Source organism: Mustela erminea, chromosome 2 (assembly GCF_009829155.1).
Source record: "Mustela erminea isolate mMusErm1 chromosome 2, mMusErm1.Pri, whole genome shotgun sequence".
NCBI classification, from domain to species: Eukaryota; Metazoa; Chordata; class Mammalia; order Carnivora; family Mustelidae; genus Mustela; species Mustela erminea.
The window spans coordinates 65,196,162-65,217,188 of record NC_045615.1 but is presented as its reverse complement, the minus strand read 5'-3'; the positions used below and the strand labels follow the sequence as shown (position 1 = coordinate 65,217,188).

Below are 21,027 nucleotides of genomic sequence, written 5' to 3'. Positions count from 1 at the left end.
CTTCTTCGTGTTTGTAAATAATAATAGCACAAATCTTATTTTCAAAGAAGCCTTTTCAGAACTTCCAGGCTGTTAAGCAAAGTCTATTTGTTGCAAATTTATTGTCAGTTTTTTTTTTTTTGACTCTATACATTTTCCAAATTTAAATTGGTATTTTCTCAACTTGGGAAATGCTGACAATGAAATCAGATTTTTTTTTTCCAATAATTCAGTTTTTTCACAAGCAAAAGAAAGATAAGTGTTTTTAGCCCATTGTGTTTCAGAAATTCCTATAAAGAAAGATCATCTCTCTAATTTGTACTAGACTTTTTGTTTTCATTTACAAGGCTTTAGTACCGTTGTTTTACCTACTGTTTTACTCTGGTAAATGATCTTTTATTTGTGGGAAGATTTTGGGCATTAGAAATATCAGGGAACTAAGAGCAATTGAAAATTCAAGTAAATGGTTTGTGGCCTGTTTTTTCTTTTTTCTCCTTGCATTTGCTCAGTTTTGTTAGCTGGAATCGTTTTGTCAACCTAAATGTCCCATTTTAAGTAAAAACTAACTGGTGTTTGGGTAAAAGACCTAATCTCTATCTGTATTTTGAGAGATATGTTTTATAAAACTTACTCCAGGTTTTCTCAGCAAGTTACAAAGCTGCCAGAAACTATGTAAAATTATACTGATGTATGTTGCATTAGTTTAAGAGAGCTCTGACTTGTCAAATGAATAAACAAATTTACAAAAGTTATAATTTTACTTTTTTTTTCTTTTTGTCTTGTCTCTCCATTTGGTAACATTTTGCCTTGCCAATCAGGTTTAGCTCCAGGACTGTATAAATATTAATGATCAGTCTTTTCTTAGAAACAAAACAAAACCCCAAACAGACAATCAAAGTGGATCTTTTCCATGGTGTGCAGTTTGTTTTCCGCCCTGTAGGTCTCTAGTACTGGGTCAGTGTTCCAGATTTAGGAAGGCCTGGGCTTGGCAGAAGCCTGGTTTAAACTCGAAGGGACGCCTGGGTGGCTCAGCTGGTTAAGCGGCTGCCTTCGGCTCAGGTCATGATCCCAGCGTCCTGGGATCGAGTCCCGCATCAGGTTCCTTGCTCAGCCGGGAGCCTGCTTCTCCCTCTGCCTACCACTCTGTCTGCTTGTGCTCACTCTCGCTCCTCTCTCTCTCTCTGACAAATAAATGAATAAAATCTTAAAAAAAAAAAAAAATTAATTAAACTCGAAGTTCCGCCCCACACATGCTTCCTTCTTAGGCTTGATTTTACTAATTGTGTTCACCCTGCCGGTACAAAGAACTCTGTCTCAGGTAACTTATTTGGGGTTTTTTTTTTTCCTGCCACCTCCCCAGTGTCCGTCCCCCCCACCCCACCACCACCATTTTTTAAAGGAAAAGCAAATTACCTGATTTGCCCTCAGGTTCGGACCCAAGTCCTGCTGTGTGTGTCCTGCTTCTTAACTACTTGACACTGTACTTCTAAAGCGATTGAAAAAGAAGCCATCTGTCCTATCCCAACACAGAGGCCCAGCCGTTCTGGGGTTTCTGGAGGAACTGAATCCGCTGCCCGGCCCTTGGGCACCACGCAGTGGGAAGCTGGAGTGGGAGGGTGGGGTGTGGCAGAAGGTGCTCCAGTGTTCTTGAGGTCAGATCCCTGATCCTGGAACAAACACAAGCGGGGGGGTTTTCTTGAGGAATGCTGCCTAGCCCTACCCCAGGAGCCTTCTCCAGGAGCGCTTTTCTCTCTCATGGCCTCTCTCTCCCTCATCTGTCCTTTCCCCACCCCAGTTCAGCCACACCTTTCTTTTCTTTGTCCTTGTTTTTTAAAACTAGGACAGGGAAATTAAAATCACTTAGGGCAGCTGAATGAGAAGGAATGCTTAGCACCATGGAGCTGAGGCTAGTCAGAGTGGGAAGCGGGAGCTGAGCCGTAGTGTGCGTGCCTGCGGCGTGGGTCAGGTCTGCCCTCCCGTGGCTGCACCTCCGTGCCGTCCTCTCTGGCTAGCTGGTCCCCTAGTCCAGCTGGTTCTCCTGGAAGTTTGGTGCTAGGGGAGATCCTAGCACCAGAGAAGTGGGGAAAAGACTTGAAAACCATCTGCTAGGGCACCTAAAGTGAGTGGTGTGCAAACATATGCAAAGCAATGTGCACATGTAAGCTGCTTAAATTCCTGAATGGATGCCTTGCATACATAAGCTATTTTGCTGTATATGATACATAATTATGTCTGTTATCAGAAGGGAAATGGAAAGTTGGCAGGGTATCAGGCATTTCATTCTCCAGGTTAGATACTACAATCTCAGGTGCTAGATGGCAAAATAAATCTAGATAGCACTCCTGCTTTCCAGCAGAAGGAAGCCAAACACCATAGCCATAAGGAGCGCACGTGTGACTGGACAGTGTTGTCAGCGTCCTTCCACTAGACTAGGTAGTGTGAGGAGGGGCGATGGGATGGAGGCAGACTGACCTGAGGTCTTAGGAAGAAGGTCTCAGACTCTCTATATGACAGATGTGCATTATCCTTGTAAGGTGAAGATGCATCTGCGTGGAAAAGACATCTGGAAATGATCACATTTTGCATAAATAAATGGTACTTGGTTTCAAATACCAGAATATAGTACAGACTGAAAAAGCACTAAGTTAGGTGTTGAGGTTCATCAGTGAAAGTTCTTTCTAATTTATACTGGAAAAGAGGAAGGGTGGGGGACAGATCATGTTACTTTGGATATTTAATTGCCTTTGATGTGTTTCATGCGATCTGGGAGAACAGAATAGAGACCAAAGTTTGAGTTTCACTCTCGCCGCCAGACTCCCAAGTGGACTTCTGCAGCACTTGCTCTTCTGCCATCTAAAAATAAATCAGAGTTTCAGTGCTTAATATTTTCATCCTTTAATGTTTGAAACGTGAAATATATAATATCATTGCTCTTTTGCCTACTTTGATTTGTTTTCCTTCTTCTTTTTGTTTTAGTGGCATGCCCTCTCCCGTGAAGAGCAGGCTAAATATTATGAATTAGCACGGAAGGAACGACAGCTACATATGCAGCTCTATCCAGGCTGGTCTGCAAGAGACAATTATGTAAGCTCCTTCTGCATACCAACAGCTCTCTACCTTCACTCATTCTTGCTTTCTGGGTTTGTTTGTTTTTTTTTTAAGATTTTATTAATTTGACAGTGAGTGAGTGAGAGAGACAGACCTGCACAAGCAGGGGGAGCAGCAGGCAGAGGGAGTGGGAGAAGCAGGCTCCCTGCTGAGCAGGGAGCTTGAAGCAGGGAGCTTGATGCAGGGCTCGATCCCAGGACTCTGGGATCATGACCTGGGCCAAAAGCAGACACTTAATGGACTGAGCCACCCAGGCGCCTCTCTTTCTGTTACTTTTGTGATGAAAATGTGTTTTAGAGTACATTATCTCCCCCCCCCCACCTCATTCACTGGGGACACATGTCAGAAACCCCAGTAGATTCCTGAAACCACCAATAGTACTGAACCTCTATGTACTATGTGTTTTCCTGTTCATATATACCTATGATAAAGTTTATAAAGGAGACATAGTAAGCAATTGACAATAATATAGAACAAAAACATAATATACTGTACTAAAAGTTATGTCAATGTAGTCTGTCTCCCTCAAAATATCTTACTGTACTGTCCTCACCTCTCTCTCTGTGATGATGTGAAATGATAACATGAGACATGAAGTAAGATGACTGATGTAGGCATTGTGAAGTTGTGTTAGCCTTCTCTTGGCCTGCTGACGCCATGTTAGAAGGAGGATTGTCTGCTTCCAGACCTTGGTTGACCAGGGGTAACAAACTGTGGAAAGCTTTGAGCTGTCATAGCTTTTTACCCTTTGGTTATATAATACACTTTTAAGGCAAAACTTAATCCAAAAAATCCACTAAAATGTTGGTGAAAAATAATTTTTTAAAAAAGCCTTTAATCTCAGGGTGCCTGGATGGCGCAGTCAGTTAAGCAGCCAACTGTTGATTTTATGGTCTCAGGATCATGGGATCAAGCCCTGCCTTGGGCCCTGCACTGAGCAGGGACTCCGCTTGAGATTCTCCCTCTCCTCCATCTGCCCTATTACCCTGCTCATGCTCGCTCTCTCTCTCTCTCTCTGTAAAAGAAATGCCCTTTTTTTTTTTTTTTTAAAGATTTTATTTATTTATCTGACAGAGATCACAAGTAGGCAGAGAGGCAGGTAGAGAGGAGAAAGCAGGCTCCTTTTTCTGGGGCGCCTGGGTGGCTCAGTGGGCTAAGCCTCTGCCTTCGGCTCAGGTTATGATCTCAGGGTCTTGGGATCGAGCCCCACATTGGGCTCTCTGCTCAGCATCTTCCCCCTCTCTCTCTGCCTCTCTCTCTGCCTACTTGTGATCTCTTTCTGTCAAATAAGTAAATAAAATTTTTTTAAAAAAAGCATTTTTCTGTTTAGCATAGTGTTTCTATGTATCGATTTTAATGGCTTTATTATTTTCAATGATTGTCACAATTAACCATTTTTTCCTGTTTATTAGACAACTAAATTACTATTTTTTTTTTTTTTTTTACAATTGGAAATCTATAATGAAGCTATCTATACATAACAGGTTTTTTTTTCTGTGTTTACGGCTATTATCTCTGTAGGATAGATTCACAATAGTGGAATTGTTGAGTTAAAGGATATAAACATTATAAAGACTCTTTGATACTTACTGTCAAATTTCTTTCCAGAAGGATCTAATTCTTTTTCTTTTTAATATGTTATGTTAGTCACCAGATATTATCTAATTCTTAAGAAAGTATGTATTCAAGTGACTGTTTTGTCACAGACTAATTAAAGCTGGACTTAAAAATTTTTTTGTTTCATATTACTGTACCTTGATGTCTAGTATATGTTTTATTCAGATGGAGTAAGTATTATATTTTTTAAGTTGTACTAATTGGCCAGAAATACCCCGTTTATCAGGCCCGTTATTTTATTAATTTAGAATTTGTAGATTTTACTAATGTGGTCTTGATACAGCAAAGACGATTACTGAGAAAGTATGTTATAAATTATATATTTCAGTTTTATATTTTATTAAAGGGAATAATTTTGAATATTTAAGTTCCTAATTTAAAATTTTTGAAGATCATTTTCAGTGTTCCATGTGCACCTGGCATTAGAAAAGCCAGTTAGGACAGCCTTAATATTACGTAGAATTGTCCCTTTTCAAAAGGGTGAGGCTGAAACCATTAATATATAATTTAATGTGTGACCACTGCTGTAGATGGTCCTGTGGGGCCCCATGTCTGAGGTCAGACATCCCATATAACGGGACACCAGGACTTTTGGCACACATTTGTTTCCTGTAATGTGCTCCGACGAACGTCACCGCTGGTCGGGATCTGAAGCTTAAGCTTTGGCTACAGCTTTGCCACAGGAAGGAAGAGTCGTGGGCTTGCTACAGAGGAACAGCAGCTCCTCGGACTCTCCTGAGCGCTTGTTGGGTTGTTTTAATAAGTACCATATGCCTGTTGTCAAGAACTGTCTTAAATGTTTTCTGTGATATTTTCTAATCCTTACAGTAATTTAGGGTCATGAATAGTGTTATTGCATCTTACTGCAATATGGGGGAAATGAAGGGGTCAGACAGGTTGAGTCATTAGTCCAAGGCCATGTAGTGGCTAAATTGCAGTTATACCCTGGTCTCCCTGACTCTGAAAATCTATGCAGTATTCCTTCTCCGCAGGAGACTAGCACAGTCTTTCCAGCGCCTTCTTAAGGCGACTGCTCTAATTCAAGAGTTTTCTCCCCTGAGCTGTGCTTCTGTTCTCTGGGCAACAATTAGCATCTTTCTGGACAGATTTGACCCATGGAAGAACTATGCTGTGCTGTGGATTTGTATAGATTTAGCATTGCTTGCTGAACATCTCTGAGGGAAGTTTCTGTTCTGAATCTTAGGTAAAGGATAAGATTTTAAAAAGAGATAAACACATATTCTGTCCCTCTCTCCTTTTCTCCATGTGGGGAGATGAGAAGAAAGTAGTTTTGAAAAAGCCAGTATAATGTGAATTTACCTTTAAAGATGTTCTTCTGCAGAATTTTTAAAGGAAATTGTTGGGCATAACTTGATTGTGGGATTCCCCTGGAATGAATGGAAAACCCGGCTTTGTTACATACTATTTTTATAACAATAAATATAAGCCTATTAATTACCAAGGCAAACAGAAGTCGATCAAGAGATAGTGCTTTAGCTAAAGAGATTACTTTTTTTAAGATTTTATTTATTTATGTATTTGACAGAGATCACAAGTAGGCAGAGAGGCAGGCAGAGGGGGGTAGGGGGGGAAGCAGGCTCCCCGCTGAGCAGGGAACCCGATGTGGGGCTTGATCCCAGAACCCTGGGATCGTGACCCGAGCTGAAGGCAGAGGCTTTAACCCACTGAGCCACCCAGGTGCTCCTAAAGAGATTATTCTTAAAATAGCAGCATAGGAATGAAGTCTAAACAAGATGCATGCCTTGTATCTTAGCAGTTAGTGTCCTTATCCTCATATTAAATATTATATCAATTTTTAATATTAAAATGCTCTATTCTGTGGCAACATAGATTTTATAACTTCAGTACTTATCATTTTTATTTTTTGTAACTTTTATAACCAACGTTTTCATAAATCAACAGTACACATATTTTCTTAGGTGAGATCAACCAGATATTTGTATTGTTAGAGCTGTTTTTTTTTTTTTTTTTAAGATTTTTATTTATTTATTTGAGAGAGAGACAGTGAGAGAGAGCATGAGCGAGGAGAAGATCAGAGGGAGAAGCAGACTCCCCATGGAGCTGGGAGCCCAATGTGGGACTCGATCCCGGGACTCCGTGATCATGACCTGGGCCGAAGGCAGGCATCCAACCAACTGAGCCACCCAGGCGTCCCTGTTAGAGTTTTTTAAATTTAATGCTTAATATCCCCAGTATTATGTATCCTTTTAATGAAGAATATTTTTATATTAACCACATGCAAATGAGTTTTTTGTAGAAGCTGACATCAGAACATCCAAACTACTTAGGTCTTTTTTGTCTGCATAAAATGTTGGTTCTCTTGAAACGGTGGTTCATGCTGAGACTCTAATACAGGTCATTTCACAAAGGCACTAGTGGTCCGACACCTCAGGCCATGGTCGGGTATACTGGGCCTGCACAAAGCAGCAGAGATGTGCTGAGACGCTCAGATAGTGCTCTTTGGAGCCAAGAGCCCTGTGGGGAGGGCCTGAGGGACCCGGCCTGCTGCAGCCTCTGGAAGGGGCTGGGTTCTGGCAGTGAGGGCCACCTGAGGGAGGGGTGGGGACAGACCAGACCAGGGTAGATTGGAGGTGAGCAGGGCTGAGACGATTCCTGGAAGAGCTGGCACTTGACATGAGTGTTGAAGGGTAAATGGGAGCCCGGAGGAGAGAGTGAGAAGTTCCTGACACATGAAACAACCTCATAGTATCTTCTGAAAACCACAGTTCTGCCATTTGCAAGGAAAATAGGGGAAGCCCTTGAGAAGCATTCTTCTCATTCTTGCTCTGCTTCTGTCTGCTCCCCTCCTCCCAGAGTGCTTTTAATAACAGCGTTAAAGTCAACTCCATTATTTTTGATAGGCCATTTCCCAGAGGCATGAATCTCTGCTGTTTCCGAGGATAGTTTGAGTCAAGCTCCCCAAGCTTTAAAGCTTCAGTGGTCAGGCCACGGGACGTGTAGAGAAACTATCCTGAGGTGCATAAAAACACAGACTTTTATACATTCACACAGGATATGCAGTGTAATCTTACAGTTTTATGTTGTTAATGTGATTATCACAGCAGACAGAAGCTAGAACTATTGGATGTGATGTGTGTTCTGTATAGTTCTGTGAAAATACCGTCCTAATCCCGGGTGGCCATTTACTGTACACAGAAACTGAATATGTACTGTGTCTCTTCCCAATTATAATTACTTTTTAGGGGAAATTATGAAGAAAAACAGAACATTAGAATACCATAAATGGGACTTAAGGTTGTAAATCTGTGAGGGTGATTTCAAGATGTATTTAAGATTGCAGGAGTATTTGTGTTATTGTGTCTATTTTAGGATACAAGGTCCAAATTTGCCAGAAGTATCTTTGAAATCACTGTTCATTTCCTCAGGTTCAGTCTTACCTTTGTGCCGCTATCCTTGATGATGTCATGCCTGTGCCATGGGGGCTAAGGGTCTTCACCTAATATCGTGAATTTTTAATGACATGGTGGAATTGAGAGGAAGGGAGCTTTATCATGAACACTACCAGAAGTGGGTTCCAAGTGTGGTAGTTGATAACAGAACACCTCCGTAAGTGGGCATCTGTGGTCACAGGCCTAGGACATCACTACCGTAGCGTGTATGTGGGAGACCACTTCCATTGTCAGTTTTGATAGTAAAATACCAAGCAGGGGAGTCAAAGGTCACAAAGAGGGAAGAATTTCTCTCTTTTGCTGTTTCTAGGTGTAGATGGTCAATTAGAGAGTGAGAATGAGGCACTTCTGTCTCTTTGTTGCCTGTCTGCATTTTGTACCGTTGTGTCCCTTCATGCCTGTGATCGCAGCCCAGTCTCTAACGTGACCGTGTGTCCGTCTCCTTCCAGGGTAAGAAGAAGAAGAGGAAGAGAGAGAAGCTCCAGGAATCGACGTCAGGTAGGCATACCATGTGACCTCCCAGCCCGCTCTCCTGCGTGCGACAAACACCTTCTAAAGCAGTCTGTATCTTCTGCACCTGTAACCCGTGGTTTTCTAAACTCTGCTTTCCTTCCTGACAGTCTTTAAAAATGTCTAAAAGACCTTTCTTTTAAATGTGACTGTGTGAAGGTACGTCTGAGCGCTCCTTCCCCAAACCCCGTCCCCAGAATCCTGGTTGTTGACTGCGGTAGCCTGTGTCTCGTTGCTGTCGTTGTCTCTGTCCTGATACTTCTGCTGAGCTTCTGTCTCCACAGCCCCTCACAGTGACAGCATCTGTTCTGATTTTGTAGTACACTACTTTATGTGTCCCTGAGAATCTTTTCTGTGGTTTGGGTTTTCTGAAATTACAAAACATGACAACAGTTTCCTGGACGTTAATTCAAGGCATCAACCAGTGAGGTCCTGTTTATTACTTTTTCTTTCGTTAAAAGGCAGGCCACTACTTGTACTGCACAAATAAAAACGGCTGGTATAAGAACCATAAAAAGTAAAGCAAATGAGTCCACATGATGTTGTAGCTACTACGTATTTGGAATGTACAAAAAACCGCTTCAATAAAAATTTGTTAAAGACACAATTTTCTGCAGGTACAGGTCCAAGAATGACAGCTGCCTACATCTGAAACATGGTAAGAATGATTCTCTGGTCCTCCTGCTGACGTTAGTTATAAACAAAGGCAACTTGCTTGTGAACCTCCTTGCTCGCGCTGATGCATTCAACACTGCTCCTTTAAAGAGGAAACTCCATCAAAATCCAATTAGTGCTTTTAAAAAATCGGATGGTTTTTATACCGGCTATGTTTTTGTAATATAGTGTGTGTTTCTCTCTTCTTTTCTTCCTTCCCCTCTTGCCCCTTTAATCTTTCTTCTTTCCCTTTCCCCTAACTCTTCTCAGCTGTTCCTTACTGACCAATGGCAAATCTGCCTGCAGAAGGAAAAAAACAACAAAACCACCAAGGCCTCTTACTTACTCTGCAAGCCCAGGGTTGTGTATGAGGCGTCCAGACCCATTCCAGCCCAGGACTCAGAAGGGCTTGCTCTAGAGACTTCTTTTCAGTGGAGATGATATGTAGATACTTAAAAGTAATCTACTTCTAGTGAGAAAGAGGGGCTTTATGTACTTTTTCTATTATTTAAAAATATGGCATGGAGACTTGATTAACTGTATTCTGCAATCAGGCTCTTTTCTTTACTGGTGAGCATTGCTAGATCCCAGTCAAGTATTCATAGGTGATGTTTAGTTGTTTTTGTTTTACTGTAGTGACCATATTTTTGACCAACTGGCCACCAGCCCTGGTGGGAACCTGGCTTTGTAAGTTGACTTAGTTGTGCTGAGCTTTGAATTCATATACATTGACATGTTTTCCAGTGACAACCTGCTCCTTAAGGAGCTACCTTCAGTTCTGCTCCCTCTCCAGCTGCCCACATCCAGGTTCCGTCGGGTCTGTCTTCGTGGCCTGTGTTGGTTGAGTCCTTCCTCTCATCATGGCCCCCGCCCCCACTTTACTGTCTGTCTGGATTACTGGAATAGCCTTTGGATAATTTTCCCACCTCCAGCTTCTTTTCTGCCAATCGAGCCTCCATGTTGCTCCAAGAGGGATTTGCTAAAACACAAATAGATTGTGCCACCTCCCAACTTGAGAACGGTCAGTGCTTTTTATTGTCTGGAAGATAAAGTGCAAACCAGCTAGTGTGGTTCTTTCTACCTGTACCCTCTCTTGGCCTCTCCCTTTGGTCTCTCTTCCTCGCCTCCATCCTAGCCATCAAGAGTCCTGGGCTCAGTCCAAACAAGATTATTAGCAGTTCCCCTCACATACCGCCGCTGCCGCACATGCTGTCCCTTGATTGCAAAGCTCCCTTCCTCTTCCGAGGAAGGAAGGGTGGGTATGCAGTGTTTATGAGAAGAGACCAGTAACCTTCAGATCATTGGGTTCTTGGCTAGAACCACATGACCCCCACTTAATATTTTAGAACTCCATTTTGGTGCTGAAATTTCAATGGACTTTCCCAGAGAAGCTTATCAACATTTTGGTACCAGATAGATAGGAATTTCCAATCAGCTATTTGCCTGGGTCATCTCCTCGAGCTATTTATTCACTGTCCACTTTTCTCAACTGTGAAATGGGAGTAATACCCACCGCCAGTGGTTGTTCATGTACCTTATATGCCCGCCTTCTTCCCTCCATCGCTCACTGAGACCTAACCCAGTTGCCCTCTCCTCTGTGAAACATTCCTGATCTTGAGTCCGATTCCCCAGGTTCTTCAAAATGCCATCATTGTAGTTTTATGATATCAAAACTCTTCTAAGCTGAGGGGTAGCCTCTTCTCTGAAAAGAGGATCTTCCCTTCATACAGATGACCAAGTAAGATACCTGAAAACTGGTATCACAGACGATATCCATGTTTAAAAAAAAGAGAATGCAAAAATCAAATGCAAAAAGCATGTGTACATGCTTGCTACTAGAATTACCTCTACTATGACACAGGGCCTGCAACTGTCCCCTCTGGGTCCCTAATGACCCAGCTGGGAAGCCAGATCAGAAGAGGTCCTCCATTAACAGCCACTAAATGGAATTAAAGAATGTTGTCCTTTTAATTACTGAACACTTAGGTATGGGCAGCAGCCGTTCCATGCTCTGCTTCTCAGTGGACAACCCTCCCAAGTACAGTGTCCTGAGGACCTACGGTCACTCCAAAACCTTTAACACTCTTTCTGTTAAAAATCATGCAGAAACAGGTTTCTATACAGTTTGGTATTTGGTTTTGTGTCCTTAAACAACATTATGTAGTATTTTAGACAAGATTAGGCAAAGTGTATTTTGTCCTAGTGTATCTCAGACATCTTGTAATGTCACAGCTGTCACTGTGCTTTCTTGTCACTTATTTTTTTCTAGAAGTGAAGGTGCTCCTTCTACCCTATCCCAGAAAGACAAAGTGCCTCCCCTGTGTACCCTACCTCTGCCCCAGTCTCAGCAGCTGCTTTGGCTTGCTGGTGTCCTTCACGTTATCAGAGTCTGTAGTGTTGCTCTTGTTGCTGTTGCTGGGCTGATCCTGCAGCTTTTGAAGCCACTGGCCTCCCTTCAGAGAGCAGCACTGCCAGCCAGTTGATAAGAACTGCAGGGAGGAGCTCCTGATTTGTATTCATAAAAATTGTACTAAATTAAGAATGATACTGTTCCTGCCATCGCCACTCCCCTTTGTTCTGGGAATTCAGAAACTTCTGTACGTAAGGTAGTTGACTTGTTTCCTCAGTGGTCAGCACTTAGCGAGCTGGTTAGCGAGTGGTTAGCGAGCACCTCTAACAGATGCCAGACAGCGTCGTAAGACCTGGAAGATAGTGCTGAGCGAGGCTCTCGCAGTGCTTACGTGGCTGAGGGCAGTTACTGCATTAACAGGACAGTATGAGCGCGGCGCGCTCATAAAAATAAAACAGGGACTGACTAGGGGGTCTGCTTTAGGTGGGGTGGTCAGGAAAGGCTCTTCTGAGAAGGTGATAGCTGGTTATCCCTGAAAAATGGAGGGTATCGTGTGTGTGATTCTGGAATAGAGCAGTGGCAGAGAAATGAAAGACGTGGGGAGCCGAACATTGCTCTGTGGAAAGGGCTTAGACTGGGAAGAGGCCACCCAGGCTCTGGAATGCCCCTCCTACCCTCCCCAACCACGTGAGGCCTGGGGGTAAGTCCTTAAAAGCCGGGAGACCTGGGTTCCTCCCTGGGTCCTGAGGCCTTTGGGCTCCCAGCTATCCGGGGCCTCCCAGCTGCCAGATCTGTTTAGCTCTGCCATGGTCTGCACTGCCTCCCAGTGTCGTCGAAGTGACTAGGGTCTCTTGTATTTACTGATTTGTAGTCCTTGTTCTCTGAGTGGTTCTGTCAAAGTAGCAGTCTGATCTGGAAAATGACATGTAGACAGTGTGGCTGTTTTTCAGTTCTGTGTAGGTTACCTCCTGCCTTCCTGCCTCTCCCCCGCGGGCGCCTCAGAAACACTCCCTCTAGTTTGGGGGTTGGATTCCCCACTAACGTGAGCCTCTGGAGCCTCGTTTGCCAGACTACAGCCACACAAGTGCTGGCTTCCCAGTCGGAACAAGCAAAGCCCAGATCAGATGTTCGATTAGAGCTAATCCTGCCAACAGTGGGGAGTTAAATCTCCCAAGACTGGTTTTGGGTCTGGAGGGAAGGTGCTGAGCATTAGCTAAGTCTCCTCCTTCGTGAGGCAGAGCTGCTGGAACCTCATGCCCAGGAGGGGAACATCCTGTGACTTCGACATGCAGAGATTTTGTGAGAGGGTTTCTTTCTCTAGCTACACAATGAAACTTAACATTATCTTGCTGTCCTGTGGCATTAGCTCTTTGAGCTCAGGTGGCCACGCGTGTCTCACCAAGGCTAGAGAATTCCCATTCTTCTGAACTAGTGCAGGACTCGTTACAGTAAGGAAACCACCCCCCACTTAATGAGGAAAGGCTCTCCTCAGTGAACAGAAACACACTCCCCAAAACTTGCATTTCTCTTCTTACAAGATATATGTTTCATCTGATGCTTTCATTTTCTGGTGGGAAATATCACTGCAGGTGCCCCATTGCGGGCCGACGTAGAAACTAGCCCGTGAGCAGTTCCTCATACACCCAGCGTGTCCCTGTGTTTCCATGTGTTTTTACTTCCAGGCTTTATAAAAACACCCACTCTGGTGAAATCCAGTTGAAACAAATGAGTATCAAACGAGTCTCAGTGCTCTTCAACAACTTTTAGGATAATTGGAAATGGGCTCCATGAATGACATTCTTCTAGGTTAGAGGTTAGACATTCCCAAGCTGTGTAGTTTTTCAAAAAAGCCAGATTCATCCTTAGCTTTTAGGAGTAACTTGTCACTTGTCAGAATGCTGGAAGCCCAGCGCCCTGGGGAAGGAGTCTGCACACATTCTCTGTGTGCACCTGGAAGGCCACTATTGTAAATGCTATCACTTCTTCGTTCTCCAAACATCGCGAGGACTACTGGCAAGGCAGGGACTGCACTAGGCAGTGGGGATACTTGCTAAATGGACTCCTTCCATGGACTCTTCCTGGAGGAGCTTTCAATTTAAGAAGGTGAAGACCTAAAAATAAGTAATTATAAAAACATTTTATGCTATAAAGGAGAGGGATGCCTTATGCTAAAATAGAATAAGAAGTATCTAAATCAGAGTGAGTCAAGGAAGGCTTCCTGGAGTAAGTAACCATTGAGCTGTCTGGTCATGAGGGGAATTCTTGGGTTTGACAGAACAGTGATCGCGTTGCCGGGAGTTTCCAGTGTTTCCATACAAGTTTATTTGGAGAATGTAACATCTCAAGCGTTTGTCGGAAGTCCAAGATCCTCATCAAATACTGAACTTCCCTTTCTTCCTGACTTAATCAAGATTCCTAAGGAGTTAAAGAAGCAAAGAATGTGCATTTTTGAAAAGGCTAGAGAGAACTATCACTCCCAAGTTTACCAACTTAAAAACCTAAATGGCTTATTAACATTTACTTTAACAAAACAAATACAAACATCCCATCTTAAAATCACATAGACTGAAAAGACATTTTTTTTATGATACCTCAGCATACTTGATTATATAACATCAGTGAGCTAGCTGAAGAGAAAGAACCAGCTATCTAGAATAGAAACACACAGAGATACACACAGGCACCCATATGTAAACATACTTGCAAAAACATAGCTTTTTGACTTTGGTGTAATCTCTACCTTGCATAATTGACAAACTGAGAAAACTCTGTTTCTTACTTCCGCCTTATATCCCTGGGGCCAAGAGGTGTGTGGAAGAGGTAATTTCTAGTGCCGTAGACAATATAGCAGTTGACTGTGCAGTGCTTGGATTTACGTCTTCTAAAAACTCTAACTTTCCATTGGTGGGTGATGTTGGGGAGCCTGGTGAGCTGTTAATGGAGGCCTGGGGACCTGGGGCCGCAGGGGCTTACCCAGCCTCCCTACAGAGCTCAGCGTGGGGCTGGAGGCCCCTTCAGGACTGGCCATGGGGCTTAGGCCTGAAGAAGGTCTTCCAGAGCCTGTGCCTTCCTGGAATCGGGGAGCAAGCGGTCTGTGTTTAGTGGTCTCGTTGAGAAAGTTTTTGGTGCTTGCCCTGGTGAGTTTGCCCCTTCTGCCTCATCTTTGCTCTGAGTTCTGTGCCCCAAGAGCAGATATAGTCATTAGGAATCAGTAAGCCTCCAGGAATTTTTCTGGTTGACCCGTCAGTTAGAAAGCAAAGCCAAGCCCTTACAAAATAAGAAGGTCAGAAACAGAGGAATCTTAGCCTTGTCCAGTCTCAAAGTAAAAAATTAAGGCTTTGAAAATGGGAAAGTGAAAAAAATGACACCCTGTCTTCCATTTTTCATCTTTTTGTCACGTGCTTGGCACTAAGTCTGTTAAGCACTTAGAATTGTCACTGAACAAGCAGGAGACGTGCTGGGGCTCTGAGGAAGTTAGCCAAAGGCCTGGAGTCGAAGGGCCATCAGATGGAGAGGACCCCTGAGGACAGAGCAGCAGCGGCAGGCATGGCTGTGCTGCCTCCATCGGGCGCCAGGGGATACCCTGCTCACGTGGGCCCAGTGCTCCCCTGCAGCAGGCCTGGCCTGGCGAGGGGCAGCAGGCGAGAGCAGAGAGGAGCCTCCTGCCTGGGATCTTGACAAGTGGCTGCTGGTATGACATTTGATGTGGCATCTGTCGTGTCATGGTTGGCAGGCTGTTCTCCTAGAAGATGGAGATCTTGGCGGCCTGGAGAGGCTCCCGAATGACGCCTTCTCTGTCTGAGGCAGCGGCCTTCTTGTGACTTCCTTCCTTGTATGTTTGTCCACAAATTCCTGCTAAACTTGTCACAAGTTCGTAGAAACCTTGTAGAGGAGTCACAAGGCAATGACACTTGATTACGATGTCTCTTACTAGGAACTCTGTAATAACAACATTCAGGAAGGAAAATCCAGACGTTTGGCAGGAAGGGCAGGCTTGAGCACACTGTCCTGAAGGGAGAGATAGCCGCATCACGACACTGTGTGGCTGGACTCTGCTGTGTGGAATGTAGGTTTTCCAATTCTGACCATTCTCTAGGACACTTTCTACTGACTCATATGATGGAAGCCTTTGATGGCAAGACGAGACAGTCCGTGCTGGAGTAAGGAGAATGGGGAAGTCCACTGCAAGGATGCAGGAGCATCTTGTGGGAGCCAAGACAGCAGTGCCTGTGGCCCAGGGAGAGGACTAGAAGAGGGCCTGTTCTTACATCTGTCCCCCAGAACTGCTTCCTCCTCCCTTCTGTAGATTGACTTCCTCAGTTCTTTGATCCACATGTCCAGAACTCCCAAGCTTTCACATTGTTCGCATCCGTGTCCCAAAGAGATGATTCCAATTCCAGGGGAGGGACTCCGCTAAGCCCAGCGTGGGTCACACTTCGGCCTTAACCCCATCATCAGCTGTAGCCACAGGGGAGGGTCACGTTGGGGCACATCGCTCTCATCACGGCTGTACTGGAGTTGGGACAGTCCAGAGGGGAGTTAGGCAGCAACCCCACATGTGTCTCCTACCGCTCACTGGGAAGCAGCTGGCTGGGGTCTGCCAGAGCAGCAGACAGGGTGATCGTCTCTCGCCAACCCTGCCCAAGTGAAGGCACAGGTGAGAGCTTTTAGAAATCTCTCCTGTGCTGCAGCATCCTTTCTGTCTCCTCTCCCCTCTTTCATGGTCAGGAGAGCTAGAATCCTGTTGAAGTTGCCTGGGGAAACAAACAGGGAACGGGACCCTCGGCTACCAAGGTTGGTCACATGCCATTAGCAAATAATAGGAGAGGAAGAGGCTCCTTTAAACCCTCTTGAGACCTGGAATATTTAGTATTGTTCATGAAAGAGCGTGCAATTGAATTAAGATCAATGCACTTAAGAATAGTTTATAGAACAAGAAAATTATTTTGGACAAATTTGGTTTAAAAAGAATGGTTTTCTCAATGAGCCATCTGGAACTGTTGAAGAAATGAGCCTTCTGGGTAATGGTTTCCCAGAGAACTCTGGGTTTACTACTTTAAGCATGAAAACATGTAATTTGTTTAACTCTTGAGTGCAACCTCAATCTCTTTCAACAGAGTACATGAAAATTAAGTATTTCTTAATACTCTCTGCTGTTATTTTACAGAGCACGTAGTGTATGCTAACAAGGAATGGGTGCTGTTTGCCACTGTGCTAAGTGATCGCAAGTAAGGTGGGATTTTAAGAAATCTGCTCTTCATAATTTACACGTCTTAGTCATCGGGGACTCTGTGGTCCCCTACAGTAATAGGTTCCTCTGGTCTGTTGTGTAGATTCAGGAACAAGGAAAAGAAGCTTATTTGAATGATTTGTGAGTTAAAAGTAGACGGGCTCTGAGTTGGGATGTGGAGGACCCTCTTGCAAGGAAAGGTAAAGTGTGCTGGGTTTGTGTCTGAATTTTGCGATAGCACCGTCACAGCTTGAGGCTTTTTTTTTTGCTTGCTTTCCTCAACTGTCTTCTTTAGGACTGAAGCTGCCAGCTAACTGAGATCCGTATGAGTGAGGGGGACCCTGCTTTACAACATCCGTGAGCTTGGTTCTTTTTGGCAGAAAGAGTGAAAAATGAGAGCATTTCAGTGGGACAATACTGCTCACCTTTTCACTTAAGTTTTAATTCGTACTAACCTGACACTTTCTAAAATTTTAGGTCTGTTCTTTGAGAATATAACAAATTTTTGCTGCGCTTTTGGGATTACTTTTCTCAATTATTGTGTTGCTGGAGATATTTTATATTTCCTAAGAGACATTTTACAGAACTCTTCTACCGGTCTTAATTCTCCACCCGAAGTTCTATAAATAGTATGAATCTTGCATATTACCTCAAACATGTTGAGGTTGGGAGCCTCAGGAATAGAACAGACATTTCTGGACCACATTCTGTGTCCCGGGTGCTCTGAGAGATGCCCCTGCTTGGGGTCCCTCGTGCCGTCTTGGGCCAGCCCTGGGCAGGGGAGACCTCAGGCCTGCAGGCTGGTGAGCAAACCCCAGGAATAGGAGCAGGGCCCCGCGACCACCGTGCACCAGGGTCAGGCTCCAGCCTGGGTTGGTCGGTCTCTGCCACCCAGTCTGCACCTGCTGCAGTAACGAACCTTTATTATGTCCTGCAGATGCCAAACACTTGCCCACCCACCGTACACACGACCTCCTTCATGAAGGGGGAGCTTACTGTTTCCATTTTGCAGATAAGGAAACTGATAGGTTCTGGTAACTTACCTGAGATGATGGGGTAGTACGCTGTAGCCAGTGTTCAGACCCAGCCCAGAGCTGTCCTCAGAGCTCTGCCCAGAGCCCACAGCACACTGGTGCCTCCCCAGGCCCCTGTGCCGAGACACCTGAGTACCTGCACACACTCACAGGTGTTTAACAGGGAAATCTGGGTCTGAAAAGGAAAAAAAAAACAAGGATGTGCTGATTCTGTTGCTTCATGTTTAGAAGGTGAAGTTAGCATCTTTGGTGGGGAGACGTACAGAAAAATGTGAATTGGATAAAGAAGTTGGAGGTGGGAGCATAAGGTGGGTCTACCTAGTTACTGTCTTCCTCAAGCACTTCAATTTATAGAACTCAAATGAAGTTTTGAGGCTCTCTTATTCCACCCTTTATTCGAGAAGTTCTCTGTATTGTTTCCAGAAGCAGCAAGGCTCTGGAGGACCTGCCCTGGGAGGCACAGCCCCCTGATGTGATCTGTGTGCCCACAGAGCAGGTGCAACAGAAACCGGTCGCAGCAGCTAGAGATCTCCCCCCAGAGAAGTTAGTAATGGTCCTGGGCCTGCCTCAGGGTCTTCTCAACACTGCAAAGTCTGCTTCCGCTGACGCTCACTTTGAATAACCCGTGGGGGTGGGGAGAGTGGTAACTGCATGCATCCAGTGCCCCTGCCTCCGTCTGTAGAACATGGACCCAAGCACAGGCCCAAAGACACATCCTCGCGCTGCTCCCTTCCTCCCACCCCTTCCAACCAGTCCTGGGGATCCACCCGCGTCCGAGCCTGCGGCTAGCAGACTGGCTGGTCTCCCCGGCTGGGACTCCACTGACCTCAGCTGCAGAAAGGAGATCCGTGCCGCCTTCCTCACCGTGTATGATCATTTTTCCCTTTTTCCAAAATCCGAGCAGTGTTCACCTACAAGGAGCTGGAGTTGGTTTTTATGGGTTACACTTTCCATCTTAGAGGAGAATTTAAATTTCAGAGTTAACGTCTTATGCCCTTTGTTCTCGGTAGCATCCTGCTTTCCAGCAGACCGTAATGTCTTGGGCTGGGCAGTGAGCTCAATGAACACCACCTCCACCGTGCTGTGGACCGGGAACAGACGGGTGGGTGGAAGGTAGGCAGGAGAGAAAAAGAAAGTGAATGATAATTTAGCTCCAAGATATGGTGCAGAAGCTATATATTTAGGGCTCAAGAACAAATGCTGCCACCCAGAGGTTGGGTGACCTTAGGTCAGTTTGTTCAACCTCACACAGCACCCCATTTCCTGATTTGTAAATGAGCAAGAATTCAGGGAGCCATCGTGATGACAGGACACCGTGCATACCAGGTATGTGTCCTGGTGTCTGGCGCATCAGGACTCACCGGACATGGTTTTCCTTCCTTCTCCCTCACCAGCATGCACACAAGGCCACCCCTAAGTCACAAGGAAAGCCATGAGGCTGTGACCCCCATGGGCCCAGGAGGCCTGGGTTCTCTCCAGGGGTCCCCTTGGACCAATCATTTAATGACCACGTGCCTCAGTGTCCTCCGCGATGCCAGGGCGGGTCACGCTGGGTCCTGTGGCAGCCTGCTCTAGCCCTCTGTGCCACTCTCCTTCAGAGACACGGCATTGCACAACAGGAGAGTTCATGTCCTGAAATAACAGGTTTCTGTCAGTTTGCCCCTGGGCCAGGCACCAGGACTTAGGCAGTTGGCGCGAGGTGTGAGGCATGCTGCTCTAAGGCAGTTTTTGCAATTAAAATCTGCCTCTGTTCACCTCTTCTCTCTGCTACTCTCCCCTCGAATTTCAGGTAATAACTAAAGTTCTTCCTCTTTATTAGTAACATTTGGGAGGGGGGAGAAGGATCTGTAGTTCCAGCCCATCTTTTTGGGATCCTCGGCATTTCTGAACAAGGAAATGATATCACCTGAGTCATGGGGCTGGGGGCCGGTCTTCCCCTGTGGTTCCTACAGGCCGGCTCTGCTGCCCCCAGCTTGGCCCCGAAAGCTTGAGCTGACCCTCCTCTAGTCCACCTCATCCTTACAAAAGGGCCTGTTTCCTTGGCCCCTGCTGCAGGAGGACAGCCTGGGGCAGAGGGCTGGGCTGTGGACCCCAAGGAGCGGGCTGGTGAAGCACTCATCTTCCAACAGCTCCTCACGTTGGAGCTTACAGAGAAGGAAACTCCCGTCTTTCCCTGCTTTTGCATCAAGGCCTGGACATTGCTAAAGCCTAGGAGTTAGTGCTGTTTATCGCCCAGAAATCGAGCTACTCGGGCAGTCTTCCTTAGCTGCCCCTTGACCACTCGGGCTCTCCCCATTTGAGTTCCAGGTTCCATTTGGTTGGTGGCCTCTTTTTGTCAAGATTGGAGTTTGGTCCAGGAGACTTCACAGGTTTTAGCTGGCCAGTGGGGGTAGGTGGCAGAGGGGGCTGTCGTGTGCCGTCTCTAAACCCTCGAGGACTGGCCCGCGAAGGGACTCCGGCCGAGCCCAAGCCTTAACATCTGTACGATGGGCCCTGCTGCGCCGCCTTTGAAGCGGGAGCGTAATTGCCGGCTTTGATGACACCGACTTCACTGGTGGGTTGGGCTGCGCTGGGGCTCGCCTGGCCCGGCCCAGCCACAGCCCCCCACTGAAGCCTTAGATGTGGGAAGTCTCCAGTCTCCGGAGCCTCATGCCTGTGGTTTCTTGAAAAGAATCTTGATTTGACCTGTTTTATATCTATAGAGCAACTCTGTAAGGCCCCCGTGTCTCCCCTTCGGAGGTAAGACTTGGTCTGCCCCGATGGTCCTGCATCTTAAAGCAGCAACCACATTTGGTCGGTCTTGTTTGACAGCAAAGACAAATTCTTGGCCAATTTATTTTAGTACTAGTTATTAAGAGGATCAGTAAGAGGACACTGAAATAATGAAATAACAGTGGGAAGTTAGGAGGCTGTAGAAAGAAACGGCTTTATTAGGAGATGTTGAGATTCTTCCCAGGGAAGCACATGGCCACTCTGGACAGCCCAGTTTGTCTTAGTAATTATGCGAGTGTGCTCAGCTCCAGAAAGGGAGAGGGCAAGGCCCTGCGGATGAGGCGGGTAGGGGAAGACCAGGACGGCATGGGGGGCTGGAAGTGTGCAGTGCTGCCCCAGACA

The 21,027-nt window shown here is 45.5% G+C and overlaps 1 protein-coding gene across 8 annotated transcripts in view; it reads left to right on the top strand.

The window, feature by feature from the left end:
* Window positions 1-21,027, top strand: part of LEF1 (lymphoid enhancer binding factor 1) — a 120,039-nt gene that overhangs the window by 96,904 nt on the left and 2,108 nt on the right. For 4 of the 8 annotated variants that reach the window (XM_032333100.1, XM_032333098.1, XM_032333095.1 and 1 more), the window contains 2 exons: window positions 2,956-3,063; window positions 8,585-8,633. In XM_032333100.1, the coding sequence (XP_032188991.1) occupies window positions 2,956-3,063; window positions 8,585-8,633 (157 nt within the window). Of the gene's footprint in view, window positions 1-2,955; window positions 3,064-8,584; window positions 8,634-9,262; window positions 9,304-16,816; window positions 16,883-21,027 lie in introns of all 8 variants that reach the window. The other 4 variants (XM_032333099.1, XM_032333097.1, XM_032333103.1 and 1 more) reach the window with 2 other exon arrangements.